The 19,324-nt window shown below is 42.1% G+C and overlaps 1 protein-coding gene across 2 annotated transcripts in view; it reads left to right on the top strand.

Annotated features, from left to right (window-relative positions):
• FGF14 (fibroblast growth factor 14) overlaps positions 1–19,324 on the top strand; it is a 352,468-nt gene that overhangs the window by 258,201 nt on the left and 74,943 nt on the right. For both annotated transcript variants that reach the window (XM_056862112.1, XM_056862111.1), the window contains exons 2-3: positions 9,908–10,018; positions 17,179–17,282. In XM_056862112.1, the coding sequence (XP_056718090.1) occupies positions 9,908–10,018; positions 17,179–17,282 (215 nt within the window). The remainder of the gene's footprint in view (positions 1–9,907; positions 10,019–17,178; positions 17,283–19,324) is intronic.

Here is a 19,324-nt window from a genome sequence, read left to right as displayed (position 1 = left end):
ACAAAGTGGAAACCAGCACAGAGAATGAGTGTGAGCGGGCAGTTGCTGATCTTACCAATATTTAGGGAGGACCCTTCAGACAGTGTTCACTGTCCTTGGTTGAGGAGGCTGTGTGAAAACTGCTTAGGTCAACACACAAGATGACATACCATTAATGTTTAATGCTCACAGTGTATAGTGGATTCATTTATTTCATCTAAGAAATGTTTCTTTTGATGGGCAAGGATAAAAAGCTCGCTGGAAATGAGTAACCGCAGAAGTCAAATGGGAGGTCACATAAAAAGAGGCAATGGGTGATATCAAGGTAAAGCAAAGAACTGTAGTTGTCACCACATATTACATTATGGTACCAGGGAAGCAAACCCATCTGAACGTTAACATGTGATAGTATTTTTCCTGCTGAAAGTTACTATTTCAAAAAAGTATTTAGAAAGAAAGAGCACAACTTTACAGCTAATGCACCTCGTTCCCTTGTCACAATTTTTTATTCGTTTGCTACCCTCCCACTTAATATGTGACATTTGTCATAGCTGATCTGCTGGAAGGTGATCCTTTTAGTTATTCTGATGTATATCACTCTCATTTACATTAGTGAGACTGGTGGATAGGGTTGCTAGCTCCGGGTTGGGAAATACCTGGAGATTTTGGAGGCGGAGCCTGAGGAGGGTGGGGGGTGGGGAGGGGAGGAACATCAATGTCATATTTCAGCAAAAGACAAGGTATCTAAAGGGTTCTATAGTAGATGACTGTTGGAGCTGAGACATGGGGGAGATTATAGGATCTCTCTGTTCTCTCAGGCCTCTCAGCTGGGGAAATAGTATGCATTTTTGATGAGCTCCACCACCAACAAGAGAAGTATTGTCCTCTCTACACCTTTTCAACTATGTATTGCTTCTTCTTCCTCTTTTTAAGGTAGTATTTTTTCTTTTCCTGCTTTCCTGTCTCTAAGACTGTAGATTTTCTTGTTCTTCCCATTTAGGGTGACAGATAGTGTTGCATCAGACAGAAATATTAAAATAGTTTTGTTCACAATACCTTTGGCCTGTGCAGACCAGATATTCTCTTTGTGTACAGCCTTTTCATTTGAAAAGGGCAACCTATTCTTATTTTATTGTGCAAGTTTTTTTTTAAAAAGGACACAAACAGCAAAAGGTTTTATATTGGCACAATATATGATTATTAAATTATAGAACTGTAGGTTTTGTGAGGACTTGGCAGTCATTTGATTCAGTTCCTTATATTAATACCAGAAATCTAAATAAAATATCCAAATCCCCAAGGGATTAGCCTATATTATTGTTGTTAAAAGCGGCCTTATCCAATCTTCCATTGAACAGCCTGCAGAAATGGGAGGTGTCCTTTATGGCATTCCTAAACGGAGCTGCACCCTTTTAAATCCACTGATTTCGGTTGGCTTAGGAGGGTGTAACTCAGTTTAGGATTGCACTGTAATTCATTTAATCGATGCTATTGGCATCAAGTTTCATATTTTGAACATTTATTTGTATAGCCCTATTCTTACAGCGCAACCTCACTTAAAGTTTCCCTTGCCAAAGGGTTTCTGGCAGACATTCTAAGTTGATTGCAAAAGGGTAGCCATGATAGTTTGCTGTATCAAAATGAAACAAAAATCTGATTTTGTTTTATTCTAAATTGAGTCTTAGATATTAAATCTACATCATATCAAAGCTCTTCAAAGCTCCTAAAAGGAAATGTGATTTCAGCAGAAAGTGTGGATCTTAAATTTCCAACAGTAGCTCTAAATATGTTGGGTGGGTAGGGAAGATGCAGTGCCAAAGATTGATTCCTTAGCTGCAGCGATGTATTAAATCTTAGTGTGAGGTTCTCCAGCCAACCTCGGCAATCCCAAAAAGTCACTCGCTCAGACAGGCAGATCTAAAGCAGGTAAACGTTTATTCAGGAGCCGCAGGTACAGCATAAGCAATCCTCAGGTTCAAAGCTGCTAATGACCATCCAGTCTACAAAGCATAACTTTAAGCACAAAGCAATCCCAGGTGCAAGATGAAGCAGGCCTGGGAATTGAGAGATAACAGTGCCTGGTGGGAAGCAGGGAGTGAGCAAGCCATAATACTGAAGTTGCCTGCTTGTGACTCAAGGTCAGAGCAGCGGGGGGAGGCAGGGAGCGGGGATAGTTTGAACAGCTCAGGGAAACAAAACCGAAAGATGCTCTTGAACAGAAACGGGCCTAACTCATGTCAAGAGCCTGCCTGGACCGCACGACTCCTGACTCCTGACACTTAGTTTGCTTTCAATATATTTCTGCAGGAGGGGATCCCTCTTGATTAATCTCTCTCACTGATCCACTCCTACGAGGAGCCAAAAAGCTAATCATCCATGTGAACCCAACATAACTAAAACAAAAAATAATTTGGTTGATTTGCAATTCCACACCACTGAAGTGATGGTAAAATAGCAATGTTTTGGATGTATCAAAATCCTCTTTAGGATTAATCCAGAGCAGCTGGATCAGTTCCCCCGACAGCCTATGGATGCCTAGAAAATTGATCTGGACTGGGTCCAAACTGAACCCCTTTGTTCTGTTTCACTCTCCTCTTGATTATCCATTCAGTCCATTACAGGAATAGAATTCCTCTGTTGCCCTCCATCATTACTTTCTCAATACTTTCCCGCCCTGTGCCTGGCTTCAGCCAGGGAGGGCGGGATAGAAATTGAAAATAATAAATAATAATAATAATACGGGTGGGTGAGTGGTATGGTTCAGTTTCCTACAATGAATATTACACTGGTGCTTGTGTGGTATATTCAGGAACAGAGGGACTAGTTAGGGTTGCCAGTCTTCAGGTAGTAAAAATACAAAAACGAATAGCGCTGTATATATGAAAAGTCAATTCCAAAAGAACAGCACAAGCTCAATAATTAGCAAAAGACAAATGCTATATTCAAAGGCAATGGGTGTAAAACAACACACTACCATAAACACAAAATGAAAACTACACCGAAGGCATGCAGACAAAAACAATGCATAACGACAGCTGAATAGATGGAATTCAACAAGGTAAGTAAGCTGTAATGTTCATTCCCAAAGTTGGTAAGCGCCATGGTTGATCCTGCTGAAAACAATCGAGAACGGAAGCTGATAGACATGTGCAGAAAGTTGGTTGTCAAAGTAAAGTTGCTCATGCGCAGTAGCACAATTGAAGGTAAAGGAAAGCTGGAAAAAATGGACATGCGCAGTGGACAAGCTAGCCGAAAACTGGAGTTGCACAACTTTTAAATTGATAATAATAACTTGATAGCTGTCTGGAAATTCAAACTGATGCCTCGGTGTAAGGAGAAAGGTGAACGGAATGTGGTCTACAATCATAGAATCATAGAGTTGGAAGGGACCACCAGGGCCATCAAGTCCAACCCCCTGCACAATGCGGGAAATTAACAACTGCCTCCCCCCTCCACACCCCTAGTGACCAGAAGATGGCCAAGATGCCCTCCCTCTCATCATCTGCCTAAGGTCACAGAATCAGCATTGCTGACAGATGGCCATCTAAACTCTTCTTAAAAACCTCCAGGGAAGGAGAGCTTACCACCTCCCGAGGAAGCCTGTTCCACTGAGGAACCGCTCTAACTGTTAGAAAATGCTTCCTAATGTCTAGACGGAAACTCTTTTGATTTATTTCAACCCGTTGGTTCTGGTCCGACCCTCTTGAGCAACAGAAAACAACTCGGCACCCTACTCCATATGACAGCCCTTCAAGTACTTGAAGATGGTTATCATATCCCCTCTCAGTCTTCTTCTCTTCAGGCTAAACATACCCAGCTCCTTCAACCTTTCCTCATAGGACTTGGTCTCCAGACCCCTCACCATCTTTGTTGCCCTTCTCTGGACACGTTCCAGCTTGTCTACATCTTTCTTAAATTGTGGTGCCCAAAACTGAACACAGTACTCTAGCTGAGGTCTAACCATAGCAGAGTAAAGCGATACCATCACTTCGTGTGATCTGGACACTATACTTCTGTTGATGCAGCCCAAGACTGCATTTGCCTTTTTAGTTACATCATCACACTGCTGACTCATGTTCAGTGTTTGGTCTACTAAGACCCCAAGATCCTTTTCACACACACTACTGCTCAAACAAGTCTCCCCCATCCTATAATTATGCAGTTGATTTTTCCTACCTAAATGCAGAACTTTACATTTATCTTTGTTGAAGTGCATTTTATTAGTTCTAGCCCATTTCTTCAGCCTGTCAAGATCATCCTGCATCTTGGCTCTGTCTTCTACCATATTTTCTACCCCTCCCAATTTAGTATCATCTGTAAATTTAATAAGCATCCCCTCTATTCCTTCATCCAAATCATTTATAAAGATGTTGAACAACACAGGGCCCAGCACGGTTTCTAGTTTATAATCACGTTTCGCTGGAAGGCTTCGTCAGCCTGGGGAAGGGAGTGTGGGAGAAAATTTGGTAATGTTCCAATATAGACATACATAAATACATTTTAAAAAGTTAAGAATTCCATAACAAAGGCCAACTACAGATAAATAAGATCAGGTTTAAACTTACCAATAATAGAATATGTTGAACAGACAGTGCAGTATTTAGAGACCAGCAGGTTCGTTTTTCAATGATAGAATCTCTATGTCAAAATGGCTAACCTTTGCTTATATAGTAACTCATTTAAGGGACATTACAGCTTACTTACCTTGTTGAATTCCATCTATTCAGCTGTCGTTATGTATTGTTTTTGTCTGCATGCCTTCGGTGTAGTTTTCATTTTGTATTTATGGTAGTGTGTTGTTTTACACCCATTGCCTTTGAATATAGCATTTGTCTTTTGCTAGTCTTCAGGTGGTGGCTGGAGTTCTCCTGCTATTGCAATTGTTCTCCAGGCGACAGAGATCAGTTCCCCTGGAGAAAATGGCTGCTTTGGCAATTGGACTCTATGACATTGAAGTCCCTCCCCTCTCCAAACTCTGCCCTCCTCACGCTCCACCCCCGAATTATCCAGGTAATTCCCAACCTGGAGCTGGCAACTCTAGAACTAGTGCCAACTACCTCGCCTTGATCCTCAGCATTAGGGTTTCCAACCTCCAGGTAATAGCTGGAGATCCGCTGCTATTACAACTGATCGCCAACTGATAGAGATCAGTTCACCTGGAGAAAATGACCACTTTGACAATTGGACTCTATAGCATTAAAGTCCCTCACCAAATCCCGCCCTCCTCAGGCTCTGCCCCCCAAATCTCCCGCCGGTGGTGAAGAGGGACCTGGCAACCCTACTCAGCATCTCTGGAGATACCAGACATGTGGATATGACAAGAACATGCAGATACAGGCCCAGGTGAGGCATTCATAGCACCGAATCGTGTTCCTATCACTCTTTCCATTATTGTTGGCCAACAACTGAGACATGGTACAAAGTGAAGAAGGAAGTGGTAGAAGGTCCCCACTACTGACACATGCAAGCTATAGCAGGGTCTCGTGCCCCCAGAGTGTCGTTGATGCTAGTGTACTAGAACCCAGAGCCTCAAATGCATTTGAAAACTATTTTGGACATGTTGAAGCTTGATCGAAATTGATCAATTGAAGATTGATCAATTTGGATCAAGATCTGCTGTCCAAACACCACATTATAGATTTTTCTCTCTGTCTGTGAGACATCCATATAAATTGCCCTCACTTGCATACAAATAGCATCAACTGGAATTTGCAGAAAAGGTTTCATATCTATTCCATTTATCTTTTTGTCCCTGGACAGGCATCTTCTGCATTATTACCAGAATATTAGGAACAGTGTTTTAAAATCACTCAATAACATAATAACTGCACTTAGGTAAAGTTCTTTTTTTCTTTACATTATTAAGTCTACTCAGAATCAAACTAATAGATAGAGATAAAGCATATAGGGGAAATAGCGGGCCTTCTCCAATTGGAAATATATTTGAATGATCAAAAAGAAATGAGAAACGTTTTAAAATATGCAGCCTTCGTTTACAGATCTCTCAAAATCAAATTTAATTGAGTGAAAACAATTACCATTGGTAATATGACCATCATAGTGAGAGAGGTGTGCATCTCCCCCCCCCCCTATTTTTGCATATGCTGGTATGCAGCCTGGCTTCAGTCCTATGTGCATTACGTTGCCAGGTCCCTCTTTGCAACCGGCGGGAGGTTTTTGGGGCAGAGCCTGAGGAGGGCAAGGTTTGGGGAGGGGAGGGACTTCAATGCCATAGAATCCAATTGCCAAAGTGGCCGTTTTCTCCAGGTGAACTGATCTCTATCGGCTGGATATCAGTTGTAATAGCAGGAGATCTCCAGCTAGTGCCTGGAAGGTTGGCAACCCTATATGTGCACTTACTTTGAGTAAGCTCGATTGAACTCCGTGAGACTTACTTGTGAGCAAACATACATAGGACTGAGTGGCACATCCCTCTTGCAATATATAAGTGAAAACATAGGCCAGGCCTTTTGTCTGTGCTTGGCAATGCCTTATAATTTGATTTCAATTGGTTGCTTTACACATAGTGCTAGCAGCAGGAGATGAAGAAAGGTAGGTGTTCATTGCCAAAATATGCTGTCAGACAAACTGGAAAAGCCTTGCATTTTGGCAGATTCCACAAATTAAAATAAAATGCTGACCCTGTTTGCCCCATAATGCCTCTTTGTGACAGATATTGCAGATTCCTGGTTAAAGCGGTTTGTGTCCCCACCCCCATCAATATGAGCAAATATAAAATTCTACACAAGTAATGTGAGTGGTTCCTTTCCATATTTCATGCAATTGACATATTAACAAGGAATAGGACCACATACAGTGTGAATATGCCAGCAGCATTTTGGAGTGATGCTTTTGCATATCTAAATAGAAAGAACATACCACTTCATTTCATATGCTTTTATGCATTCTGGCAAGGAGTAAATGAAGTTAATAACAAGTTAAGGAACCCTGCCACTCTGTATTATAGAAGAAGCTTCCTGTACATAACAATATAAAATTGGCTATGGCTCAAAATTTTATACTTAGCATTGCAAATTAGTCTGCTGTCCTTTCTATACTGAGCTGCTCACTAGTAATCTGGAATACTTTATTTTTCTGTGGAATTTTCCCAGGTGCTTTCCAAATTGTTATTCTGAAGGGACTTCTGAAAGGCTATAGCCAAAATGATTTACATGGGTCCTTAATACAGGTAGAATTGCCAAGTGCAAAAACCTTTGCCAATGTTCTGCATACTACAGATTTTCCTAGTCACAAACAGCCTGAAGCTTTGGGATAAAGCCATGATTTATTGGAGGCTGAGGTCAAGCTGACATGGAGATGAATGACATATTAAAAAGGTGACAGTCACTAGCTTATATAAAAGAGTGAACCAATTGAATCACCTTTCCTAAGTCTGCTATTAGTGCTCTTGCATATGGAGATCTCTTTTCTCATTTGATTGTACCTATTTTCAGCCACCTTTGCTGAGGAAGATTTGTAACCTACAAAAGTTCATTGATTCACAGATCCTTCTGAGTTTAGTAATCATGCTGATGTAGATCGGCTAAAATTCTGTGCATGCTATAAGCAGGTTGACAAATGGTCTGTCACTCTGTTATGTCTCTGTACTTTCTGGATGAGGCTAAATTATAATGGATTACATGATTTAATGTTCATGGAGGGTTTGTTCATGCATGACAGTTTTGGAATTAACGGCATTCCATGACTGATAGAGGTGTTCAGCTACTTATTGGTTATGCCTTTGGTAGAAAACTATAGTATATTAGATCCTTTGGTGAGGAGGGGTTGCAGGGGCTACCCAGACAGTTCCTTAGAGGCTGGAAGTGTGACGTTTTCATCTTCCAAGCTTAATACGCAGAAAAATATAGCAACGAGGGAGATGAGCAGCAGTGAGTTATTCATTCGGAAGGGTTTGCACATGGATTGTGAATATGCATTTTACCATGCAAAATATGGCCTTTTAAAAATTGCTTGAAAATTAAGTAATTGCTGCAAGGCCTCCGGTTTGTGCTTAGCTACTTTATACAATTATAAAATCAAACTTTTTTTAAAAAAGGTCTTATTGGGTTTACATTCCACAGTTGCAAATGTTTATTATTGTATTGTCTTGAGTCTGTAAGGTGGAGAAAGGGGGGTTAAAATGCAATAATAACGTAAACAATTTCCCAAAGATGGAAAACAAGACAACTGCAAATGGTAGAACTGAAGCCCCTTTTAGAATAGGGGGATACTGTTGTGCATAGCCCTACTTCTGAACATAGCACGATGCTGCTACAGGTAGGGTTGCCAGCTCCAGGTTGGGAAATGCAGATTTTTGGGGTGTAGCCTAAGGAGGGCTGGGTATAGACAGGGGATGGACTTCAATGGGGTATAATGGCACAGACTCCACCTTCCATAGTGGCTATTTTCTACAGGTGAACTGATCTCTGTCACCTGGAGATCAATTGGAGGTTGGCAACCCTACCTACAGGGCCAAGACTGGCCTAGTTTGTTCCCCACCCAGAGGGAAGGGGCAATACAACAACTGCATAAACCAATTCTTCCTCTCATTTTCAAGCCCTTGCTGCAGGCTGGCTTTCCCCCCTCTCCCTACTGAATCATGTGAGATTAGCTGGTTTACTTGGGGGTGGAGGTGGATGCATTTCTTTGGGCTTTTTTTCAGATTGGCTCAGAAGGAGACTTTCCTCTTTTTATATCACATAGTCCAGTGGGTTTGAGTCATCATAATTAGGCCTATTCTTTTGACTTATGGCTTAACTAGGGTTGCCAACCTCCAGGTACTCAAACCAAAGAACATGCCAGACATGTGTATTATAACACAATCACATAATTGCTGCCTTGGCAATTGGGCTCTATGGCATTGAAGCCCCTTCCCTCCACAGACCCTGCTCTCCTTAGGCTTTGCCCCCAAAATCTCCAGGTATTTCCCAGCCCAGAGCTGGCAAGCCTATATGGGCCTGATTTACTGTGTTTGTTTGTTTTATGTTAGGACAACATTATAAAGTTGGTCACAGGTAGGGTAGCCAGGGTCCCTCTTCGCCACTAGTGGGAGGTTTTTGGGGCGGAGCCTGAGGAGGGTGGGGTTTGGGGTGGGGAGAAACTTCAATGCCAATTCCAAAGCAGCCATTATCTCCAGGTGAACAGCTCTCTATCAGCTGGAGATCAGTTGTAATAGCAGGAGATCTCCAGCTAGTACCTTGAAGTTAGCAATCAAAAATCAACACCTCTGCACCATTACCTAAGGTTAGAAAATTAGTACAGAAACAGGCTGATAACAATGTGTAATGACAATAGTATATTAAATATAACAATGTGCTACCAAGCCAATTGCATGTATACAACAAAGTATTTCTCAGTCCTGAGTGTATAACAACGTGCTAACAAGCCCATTACATATGTACAACAAAGTATTACTCAGTCCTGGTACAGTAACAATCAATCCGAGGTCGATGTCTTCAAGTGAAGAAGGGTAGAAAGGGATACGATCGTTTCAATTCTTCCTCAGTCCCGTTTCTGTACAAATATGTATATATTAAAATAAACAGTCTCTCATAAATGTTCTCTCAATGACTTAAACAATATAAATATATACTTACATATATTGATGTCAAAATGTACTCATTTTAATATAAGCTTCTGTAGCTTCAAAAATTTCCATAGACCTTGAAGTTGGCAACCCTAGTCACAAGTAACCCCTTCTAAACTCAGCATTGGCTTGTTTGGTTTCTCTTTCTAATTCTGTGGGGATGGCATACACTAGAATAATAGTGATATTTGGAAATTTGTTTTCTCTCTGTAGTAATTTGGAGGCAGATGTTAAGGGTAGCTATTATGGCTACCGCAATAATTTCCTTCCCAAATGAGGGACGTAGGAGATATCTCTTGAAATGGCTTTTGAGGCTAGTGACAAAATATGTTTGTCTTTCAGATCCCCAGCTCAAGGGTATAGTGACCAGGTTATATTGCAGGCAAGGCTACTACTTGCAAATGCACCCCGATGGAAGTCTCGATGGAACCAAGGATGACAGCAGTAATTCTAGTAAGTGATTGCTTTAGGAAACAATGTTCTCCTAACACACACATTATGGATATAACAATTCCAAGCTGTATGGGCAAACATGATTTTCTAATAGCTTGTTGAATTCTGATGAATCTTTTGGTAAAAGGGTTATTTTGCGGGGGGAGGGACATTTTTGCAATTTAAAACACCAGAATATATTTTAAAGAGCTAACTTTTTCGCATTTATGGATGAGAGGAGGAAAGTAATAGAAATACTTAAGGGAAGTCTCTGAGCCCTGTTTCATGTTGGATGGAACTGATTTCTAAATACATCCAGGATAATTGCTAATTTAGCAAAAATTCTGTTCCTGCTACCTGGGCTGTCTTAACGCATGGGCACGCTGGGCAGTTGCCCGGGGGGCCCATGAGCATTGGGGCCCCATGCTATCTATGTGTGTCATGGCTTGCATATTTAGCATGTGTTTTACTAAGTATAATGAACAATATTAATGTTAATTTGGGTTTGGGTTAAGAATAAATACTGAAATATAATGTAAGAAAGGACTTGTTCATTATAGAAGCATCAATAAATATATATTTAATTTTATCGACCATTTACATTTTTATTTCTGTGAGGGGTTGTGTTGAAGAGGAAGAGTTGGTTTTTATATGCCGACTTTCTCTGCCACTTAAGGGAGAAGCAAACCGGCTTACAATCCCCTTCCCTTCCACTCCCCACAACAGACACCCTGTGAGGTGGGTGGGGCTGAGAGAGTGTGACTAGCCCAATGTCACCTAGCTGGCTTCATGTGTAGGAGTGGGGAAACCAATCCAGTTCACCAGATTAGCCTCCGCTGCTCATGTGGAGGAGGAGTGGGGAACCAAACCCAGTTCTCCAGATCAGACTCCACCACTTCAAAACACCGCTCTTAACCACTACACCATGCTAGCTCTTGTTTAGGTAGGGGCCTCAGTGCGCTGCTTTGCCCTGGGGCCTTTAATGCTGTAAAGACAGCCCTGCCTGCTACCTGGTTTCAGCAGCTTTATCAGGTGACAGACAGCTCTGCTGAACTCTTGTTAAGTATAGCTGCTTTTCATTTTTATGGTAATACAATTTTTATGGTAAAACAAATTTTTATGGTAATAAAATGAGCCCGGCCTTGGCCAGGGATTGAGAGTGAGGTAAAAATCAACATAAATAAAATAATAATAGGAAATGCTTATGAAAAAAATCACAATATTACAAAAGGCTGTTTTAATAATATGTCATGTACACTGCTGAATATAGTCTGCTAGACTTTGCAGACGGATTTGTGAATTTGTACATTTGGAAATATAATGTGCAGTTCTGGTCACCACATCTTTAAAAGGACATCTCAGAGCTGGAAAAAGTACAGAAGAGGACAGTCAAGGTGATCAGGGGGTTGGAGCATCTTTCCCATGACAAAAGGCTGAAGAGTCTGGAACGTTTCCATTTAGAAAAAAGACGACTAAGGGGGGACGTGATAGATTTTTATAAAATTATGCCATGGTGACTAAAGGGAACATCCACATGCAGAGGCAATAACCTCTGAATACCAGTGCCAGGAGCAACATCAGGGGAAGGCCTCGGCCTCTGTGCTCTGTTGTTAGACCCCCGGAGGAAATGGTTGGCCACTGTGTGAGACAGGATGATGGACTAGGCCAGTGCTTCCCAAACTTTTCGGGCCACTGCCCCCTTGGTCCCACAAAGTCAACCCCAGCGCCCCTCTACCCTGTCCTATAAAAAGCATTATTCAAAATAGGGGTTTGCATGACTCACTGAAGAAGATGATAACAATAAAATTTCAAAACAGGAACAATTAATTGCACATCTATTCAAAATCAAATTAAAACTTTTTAGTTGGAATTCGTTCAACAAAACTGATGAACTTGATCCAGTGGTACCGGTTCTTTAAAGTATGGGGAAAAAATTCTGATAGTTTCCACCAGATTTGCCAGCATGGTGCCATAGCTTGATCTATTGTCAATTAGTGAACAACACAGTTGAAGGGGCCCACCTCTAGTGCCCCCCTGCTGCCCCCTTGCCTCTTAGTGCCCCCCTAGGTAATCCCACTGCCCCCCAGGGGGTGGTACTTCCCACTTTGGGAACCACTGGACTAGACAAACCACTGGTCTGATCCAACAGGGCTCTGCTTGTGTTCTTACATGTGGAACTGGCAGCAAAATACTGACAGTGATTCACTGAAATCTTCTGCTTTTCTGCAAAATTTGGGTATGGGGAAGTTCTTGGCCTTGAAGCTTACTTTATACTCAAGGAAGGTACCTGGCCTAGAGTAACAAAGAGCTGAGCCAACTGAACAAGAGCTGAGCCAACTGAACAAGAACTGAGCCAGACTCTATTAATAGCCATAAACTCCCTTTCCGTAACCACTGTTGCCTTTGTGGCCTTGGCTGCAGAACACTATAGACTCTCCCATCCCTGAGGCTAGGCTTGCCAATTGCCTGGTATTGGTGAGCAAATGCCGCCAATCAACTGGGCTGCATGCCAACCCTCAGCTGCTCGGTGGGCAGAAGAAGACCAACTGAAGGGGGGAGCGATTGTCACTTCCAGGCAAAGCCAGAAGTGATGCAGGCGGTCCAGCTCTCTCCCCTAGGGTTGTCAGGTCCCTCTTTTCCTGCGGCGGGAGGCTTTCGTGTTTAAGCGTGTGTGTGTGCGCATGCCGCCTTGCAAAGGGCCTTTATCTCTTAGTTTGAGTCAAACTAAGAGGTAAAGGCCCCTCGCAAGGCGGGACTTCCGGTTCTAAACCAGAAGTGCCGTGCGCTGTATGCATGCACGAGTGCACGTTTGCCCGCTGACCCTCAGGTGGTCGGCGGGCAGAGGGGGGCAATTGCCGGGGGTTTGGCCACCACCAGCAGGCCCCGGCAACCCTACTCTCCCCCCAAAACTCCAGAGAGCCTCAGAGAGCTCCTGCCAGTTGCCAGGGGGGACCTGGCAACACTACCTGAGGCTGAGGTAGAGTTGCCAGCTCTGGGTTTGGAAATGCCTGGAGATTTTGGGGGTGAAGTCTGGGGATGGTGGGGTTTAGAGAGGGGAGGGGCTTCAGTGGGGTGCAGTGCCATAGATTCCACCTTCCAAAGTGGACATTTTCTCCAGGTGAACAGATCTCTGTCACCTGGAGCTCGGTTGCACTCCCAGAAGATCTCCAGCCATCACCTGGAGGTTGGCAACCCTAGGTTGAGGAGATTTCCACATTTCTGAGCTTCAGGCAAGCATCAAAACAAGTCCTTAATTTAAAATGCTTTTGCAGCTCTGGTTGAAAGCTTTTAGCCTGAATGATGGGGTTTTACTTCTTTGGCCCTGCATATGTTCATGATGTGCTTTTGCAAAAAAGCCTAAGGATGGCCCACAGCTTAAGATGGAGTCCAATGCCCCAAATGTTTGTGTGTGTGTGTTGTTTTGGGGAATTCTGGGGGTTTCTCTGGTTTTGCTCTCATCTTTTCATGAACAATCCATCCTTTGTTTTATCCTTCTGCTCTAATTTTGATATCTGCCTCAAAATTAGTACATCTGATACAGCCAAACAAATTGCCAAAAAAATCTTCTTGCCAAAATTTGCATTATTTTTGGTGCTGTATGATCTACCCTTCTTCACCCTGACTCTCTCAGCCTCATTCACCCATACTACCATTTAATCCAATTGACTGTTGTCAAGCCTTGTGATTTCATTTGTAAGCACTGTGATATCGCCACAGCATCACAAAGAACATCATGTGGATCACCACAGCCAATCAGGTTAAATGGTACTGAAGGTAGATAAAGTATGGGAAAAGAAGAATAGAAATGGTGCAAACACACCGGAACAATATAAAAGAGTTGTGAAGCAGATGCCACAAAGTCCTGATAATAGGAGGCATTCTCAAAGACTAATGAAAATGAACCTGAAATGAGGTAAGTGGTTTCAGATCAGATGGGAAGGCTGGATCCTAGAATCCACTAAGCGCAGTGATCCTCACAGATATTAGCTGCCTTCCCCCTCTCCCATCATCTCTCTTTGAAAAACTGAGGGAATCTACAAGAAGATGGAAGGTCACCTGATTTCACCTGATTCTCTCATCTCACTGCAGCCCCCTGTGCCGTATGACAATTTGTTCACAAGTCTAGCCTGATCCCCCATAGGGTCAGTCTTGAGGTGGGGCCTGGAGATCTCCAAGAATTACAACTGATTTCCAAGTGACAGATCAGTTCCCCTGGAGAAAATGGCTACGTTGGAGGGTGGACTCTATGGCATTACACCTTGCTGAGGTCCCACCTCTCCCCAAATCCCACCCTCCCCATGCTCTACCCCCAGAACGCCAGGAATTTCCTAACCCAGAGCTGGCAACCCTACTCCCAGCACCAGGCTTTTTTGGGAGAAAGATCCACATCTACAAATGCCTTCTGGTCATGTTTCATAGGATCCTATCCAAAATGCTTTAACGTAAAGAACATCTCTTAAAATAAGACATGCTGGCAAACAGTAGATCTTTGAGTTGTAGTTCCTACCATTTTTCTTTCTTCTGTCCCCTAAAATATTTGCTGCCATAATAAGACATAATAAGACAAGCACTTTGCTTCTTTATAAAGAAGAATAAGAAGAGTTAGTTTTCTCTACCTTTTGAAGAGAATCAAACCGGCTAACAATCTCCTTCCCTTCCTCTCCCCACAACAGACACCTTGTGAGGTAGATGAGGCTGAGAGAGCTTGGGAAGAACTGTGACTAGCCCAAGGTCACCCAGCTGGCTTCATGTGTAGGAGTGGAGAAACCAACCTGGTTCACCAGATTAGAGTCCGCCACTCATGTGGAGGAGTGGGGAATCAAACCCGGTTCTCCAGATTAGAGTCCACTGCTCCAAACCACTACTCTTAACCACTAAACCACGCTGGCTCCCTTTATAGCTCCTACAATTTTACATTCTTCTGTCCCCTAAAATATTTGCTGCCATAATAAGACAAGTGCCTTGCTTTTCTATAAAGAGATGACCTACTGCATTTACTGAGGTACAAGAGGGGTATCTGCCTTCAGAAGCATCCTATCTCAGGCAAACAGCGCATAGTTAAACAATAGTGCTTTATTTGCCACAAAATATAAGCAATACCTTTTACAGCAGCCCCTTCTTGGTGTAAGGTTGCTCCAGAGCTAAAACCTGGAGGCTGGCTGGTCTCCCCTTAGGAGAGGTAGGGGAGCCCCCTCATGTTCCATCAAAGCCCTCGGATGGTGTTCTGTGTGCCAAAGGATGTTTCTCCAGTTCCACCCAAGAATTGTTATTGCTTCTTCTTACGTCCTCTAGAAAGACTGCCTTGCCTTGTGCTCTCTCAGTCTGGAATGTGAATACACATGAAGGAGAACGATCCATTAGCTTGGCAAAATGACAGGATGAGGGAGAAGAGTGTACTCAGGGTCGCCTTTTCTGAGATGATGCTTTCTTCTCATCTGGGTTGCCACTGCTAAAATGGTGCATGGCACTGTTGCCTGGTAACCGGAAGGGAGCAAAGGAAGGACCGTCCTTGCTTCCACCAGCACAGGTCAGCAGATGCATGGGCCTCTTGCCACAGAGCTACCCCATGGCACATACACAGATGAGTCGCTAAAAGTTCATGAGCATGTAGGAGTCACATACCAAGCCAGAGCAGTTTAATATTTTACTAAGCTGACAGTGTTTTCTAGTGGTGCTTGTGTGATGGCTCTCTGAAATTATTTAGCTCTTCTCAAGTAAATGCAATCTGTTCATACATCTAACTTCTGGTACAGACACAAGGTTGACTAATCCCCAAAGCGAAAGCCAAGTACTACTAACGGTAATATTAACAACAACCAAAATAACAGTGTAGAATTTTGCTCAATATACAGTTTGTTAGCAGTGTGTGTGGTGTTATTTTGGTTGATATTAATAAAACATATACATAATTTTTTTATTTTGGATTTTGCTGTAAATGAATACAGCTGTCTACTTTTTAAGCGTTGTTAATGTTTAATAATTCATTTGTTGAGGTTCAACAAACAGCTTCATTGTATATCAGCATCATTAATCTAAATCCAGTAGTGTAGCAGATTTTAAACTTCAAACAAAAACAAACCCCAAAGAAACCCAAAATAAACACCTATTCCCTTGCAAAGCTATAACTTTTTTTATTGTCTTCACCCCCCAAGAATGAAGGATAACCTCTAATTTTCTCCAGATACTTTCCTGCGACTTTCATTGGTTTGTCCTCTATTCCTCTTGGACATATATGTTGAGTTCTGTTCATCCCTCATGGAAGGCAAGAATGAACAAGTTGTATATATTCGATGTTGGTGTGTTGGTCTATGTTGTGGTTTTGATTTCAGGTCTTATTTTCTATGACTGCCTTCTTTTCAACTTAAATGGCTAAAGCACCAGTTGGGTATTGCATTGGGTATATTGCATTGACTGCATGATCTCTAGGCCATCATACCTGGTATTATGTGTAAATGCCAAAGATGGCAGCCACATGAGTCGCTCCCTGGTTGTCTCCAAGCAGTGAGCTGATAGCGATTAAGAGTTTTCCCTCCACTTTACCACAAACCCATGAGGAAAGCAACTGGTGTGGTAGTGGCATGGAAAAAATCCCCATCTGCACAGAGGTCTGAATTGCAACATAAATGGCTTGCAGTATGGATTCAGCTGCCATGGAGAGCAGTTACAAGCAGCTATTTCGATGCATTGATGGTGGTAAAGAGGGATGCTCCATTGCAGTTTGTATAAAAACTTATTGTTGTAGGTTTAGGAACATTTGAGGAACAGAATTAATCAGGAAAGGGTTTGATGCTGCTAGCATGCTGTATTATGTTTGGATGTTCTCGCTTATGACAAAACAGACCTTGGATTTAGCTGAAATGGGTACTGATTGTTTGGGGTGGGTTCCATGGCAGAACCAGTTTTTGTACCCTTCTGAAATAATAAAAACTGCTACTACTACCTCTGTTGCAATTTTTAATACAGTGGTTGAACTTCACTGCATTCAGTCTACAGTCTTAAAATATATCCACTATATACAGGATTTCAGCTTCTAATATAAAGACCTCTCTATTGGCTATATTTTAAACAACAAATGGAATACATGTAAATGCTATAAGCAGTATTTGTATGTCACCAAAAGCATTTGTATATCACTGATTTTTTCTTTGCTTACCTGTGACAGATCTTCTTTATTTTTACAGCATTGTTCAACCTTATACCAGTTGGACTTCGAGTTGTTGCCATCCAGGGTGTAAAAACAGGATTGTATATAGCCCTAAATGGAGAAGGGTTCCTTTATACATCAGTAAGTAACATGCCACAGCTGTTGGCTAAAAGTCTTTCATAATAAGGTAGATCCAATTCCGATAAAATCATATAAGATTTAAGAGGCTGAAAGATCATAGTTCTAATTAACTGTTGGTTGAACAAATTATAAATATTGGATTTAATAGATGGAGCTTTCCTATAGAGGTTTTGAGGCTATTGTTATGAAACCAACCTAGGCTTTGCGCAGGCCCCCTTTCCATGATATGTTCTTAGCCTGGGAACTGCTGCAGTTCAGCTCTTTCCTACACTATGATGGTCATGCTGGAAACTCGAGGCCAGGGGTCTCCAACGTGGTGCCTGTGGATGCCATGGTGTCTGCCAGCACCTATTCTGGTGACCGCCAAGTGTTTTTAGGAAGTAGGTGGGGCCTGGTAGGGCTTTTGCCCAGCAAGGCTTCTGATTAGACTATTGGACATTTGATTGGCTGTGCAGATTTTTTAAAATGTTGCTTTGGCAGCAGCTGCCACCATAGCACAGGAATCTACACTGTGTTACTGAAATTAAGCCATTGCATGCATTTTGTGGCAGGCTTTGCCTCCTGCGGCAGCCATTTTGTAGCAGCCATTTTGTTGCGCCCACTATGCCGTGTTAGAATTCCAGATGTGTCCACAGGCTCAAAAAGGTTGGGGACCCCTGCTCTAGGCTGACTGGGAGGAGTCCATGCTGTAATCCTTTCCGCACTAATGTTGCTCTTGCTAGAGACGGGGCCAATGCTGATGTAGGAAGCAGTCACATCATGGGCTACTTCCTTGTGGTCTGGGGTCTCCTCTGCCTCTGGGGGCATGGAAAGGAGCTGTGCTTCAGTGGCTCCTAATCCATCAACACGACATGAAAAGAAGCTACCTGTGGGCTTAGACTGGTATAACCTTTCATAGGGTTGCACTGCTAATCACGTCAATTAAATGAGTTGCTACTAATTAGTAAAATATTTTCAAGGACTAGCTAGAGGACTTGACTCAGTAAGGATGTATAGGTACTAAGATTACAGCTATTCAGTCTGAGAACCAAATTTTGCTGATATTCTGATTTTATGTGCTATATTAAAAATTCTCATTTAGATAATCTGCAAGGTATTCAAAGCATTCGAGTCATTAGAGATGTAGATAAATATGAATGTTGTTTAGATAAAGTTAACATGAGCTCCAGTGAGAATGTAAAGTAAATTCAGATAATGATGTATTTGATGGATAATGCTGAGTGTACATTATTCTACATTATTTTAACTACATAATAACATGATGGGTTTCCCCTGTGGATGTCATTATCATGATTAAAGGCAAGAAGACCTTTAAAAAATGGGCAAAAGCGTCCATCCAAGCAGAAGCACATTGAAGTCCTATTGATTTGAATAAGAAAGATGTAATTACACACGTAACTCTTCCTCTGAAATTAATGAGAATGAAAAATGCTGGATCATTAGTAATTTGTAAGGGTGGGGGGAGAATCACTAAATAAGAAATTTACAGAATATAATAATATGGTTCAGAAATAAATCAGGTTTGGGCCCCATAACAAATTAAAAAATAGGAACGGTTGTGTATGTTTGTCACATGAATATCTTTTGTATCGTTATGCTGAATCTTTTATTCCTGAGAAAGGAAGTGGTGATACAGCTACGGCAAATATTCAGATGCCAGTTAATGTCTTAAAAGATCAAAGAAGTCACTCCCGGCCGTTATTATCTAGGGCTACGATCCACAAGAGGATGAGCACATTTAATTCCCACAAATTTCAGTGGAAGAGATTTGAAGGTGTACTTAACTCTCTCCCTGGATTCAAAGTGCTTCTATGTTATATCAACAATAGCCTGATGAAGATGAAGTTCAGTTAGGAGTCTTCTGCTGGATGGGGTCAGACATAATACACATGGCACTTTTTAAAGTTTGCATTCCTTATCTAGCTAGGGATAAATTCACAGAAGGCTCTTTCTGGCTAACCCTAGTTGGATGGTAGTGCTTGTCTTTAAGAACGTTCTTTATTACAGGAAGTGCTTGATATTTCATTATGATGCTTTTACAC

This window comes from Euleptes europaea, chromosome 16 (assembly GCF_029931775.1).
Source record: "Euleptes europaea isolate rEulEur1 chromosome 16, rEulEur1.hap1, whole genome shotgun sequence".
Classification (NCBI taxonomy): Eukaryota; Metazoa; Chordata; class Lepidosauria; order Squamata; family Sphaerodactylidae; genus Euleptes; species Euleptes europaea.
This window is presented reverse-complemented; position numbering and strand designations above follow the sequence as displayed.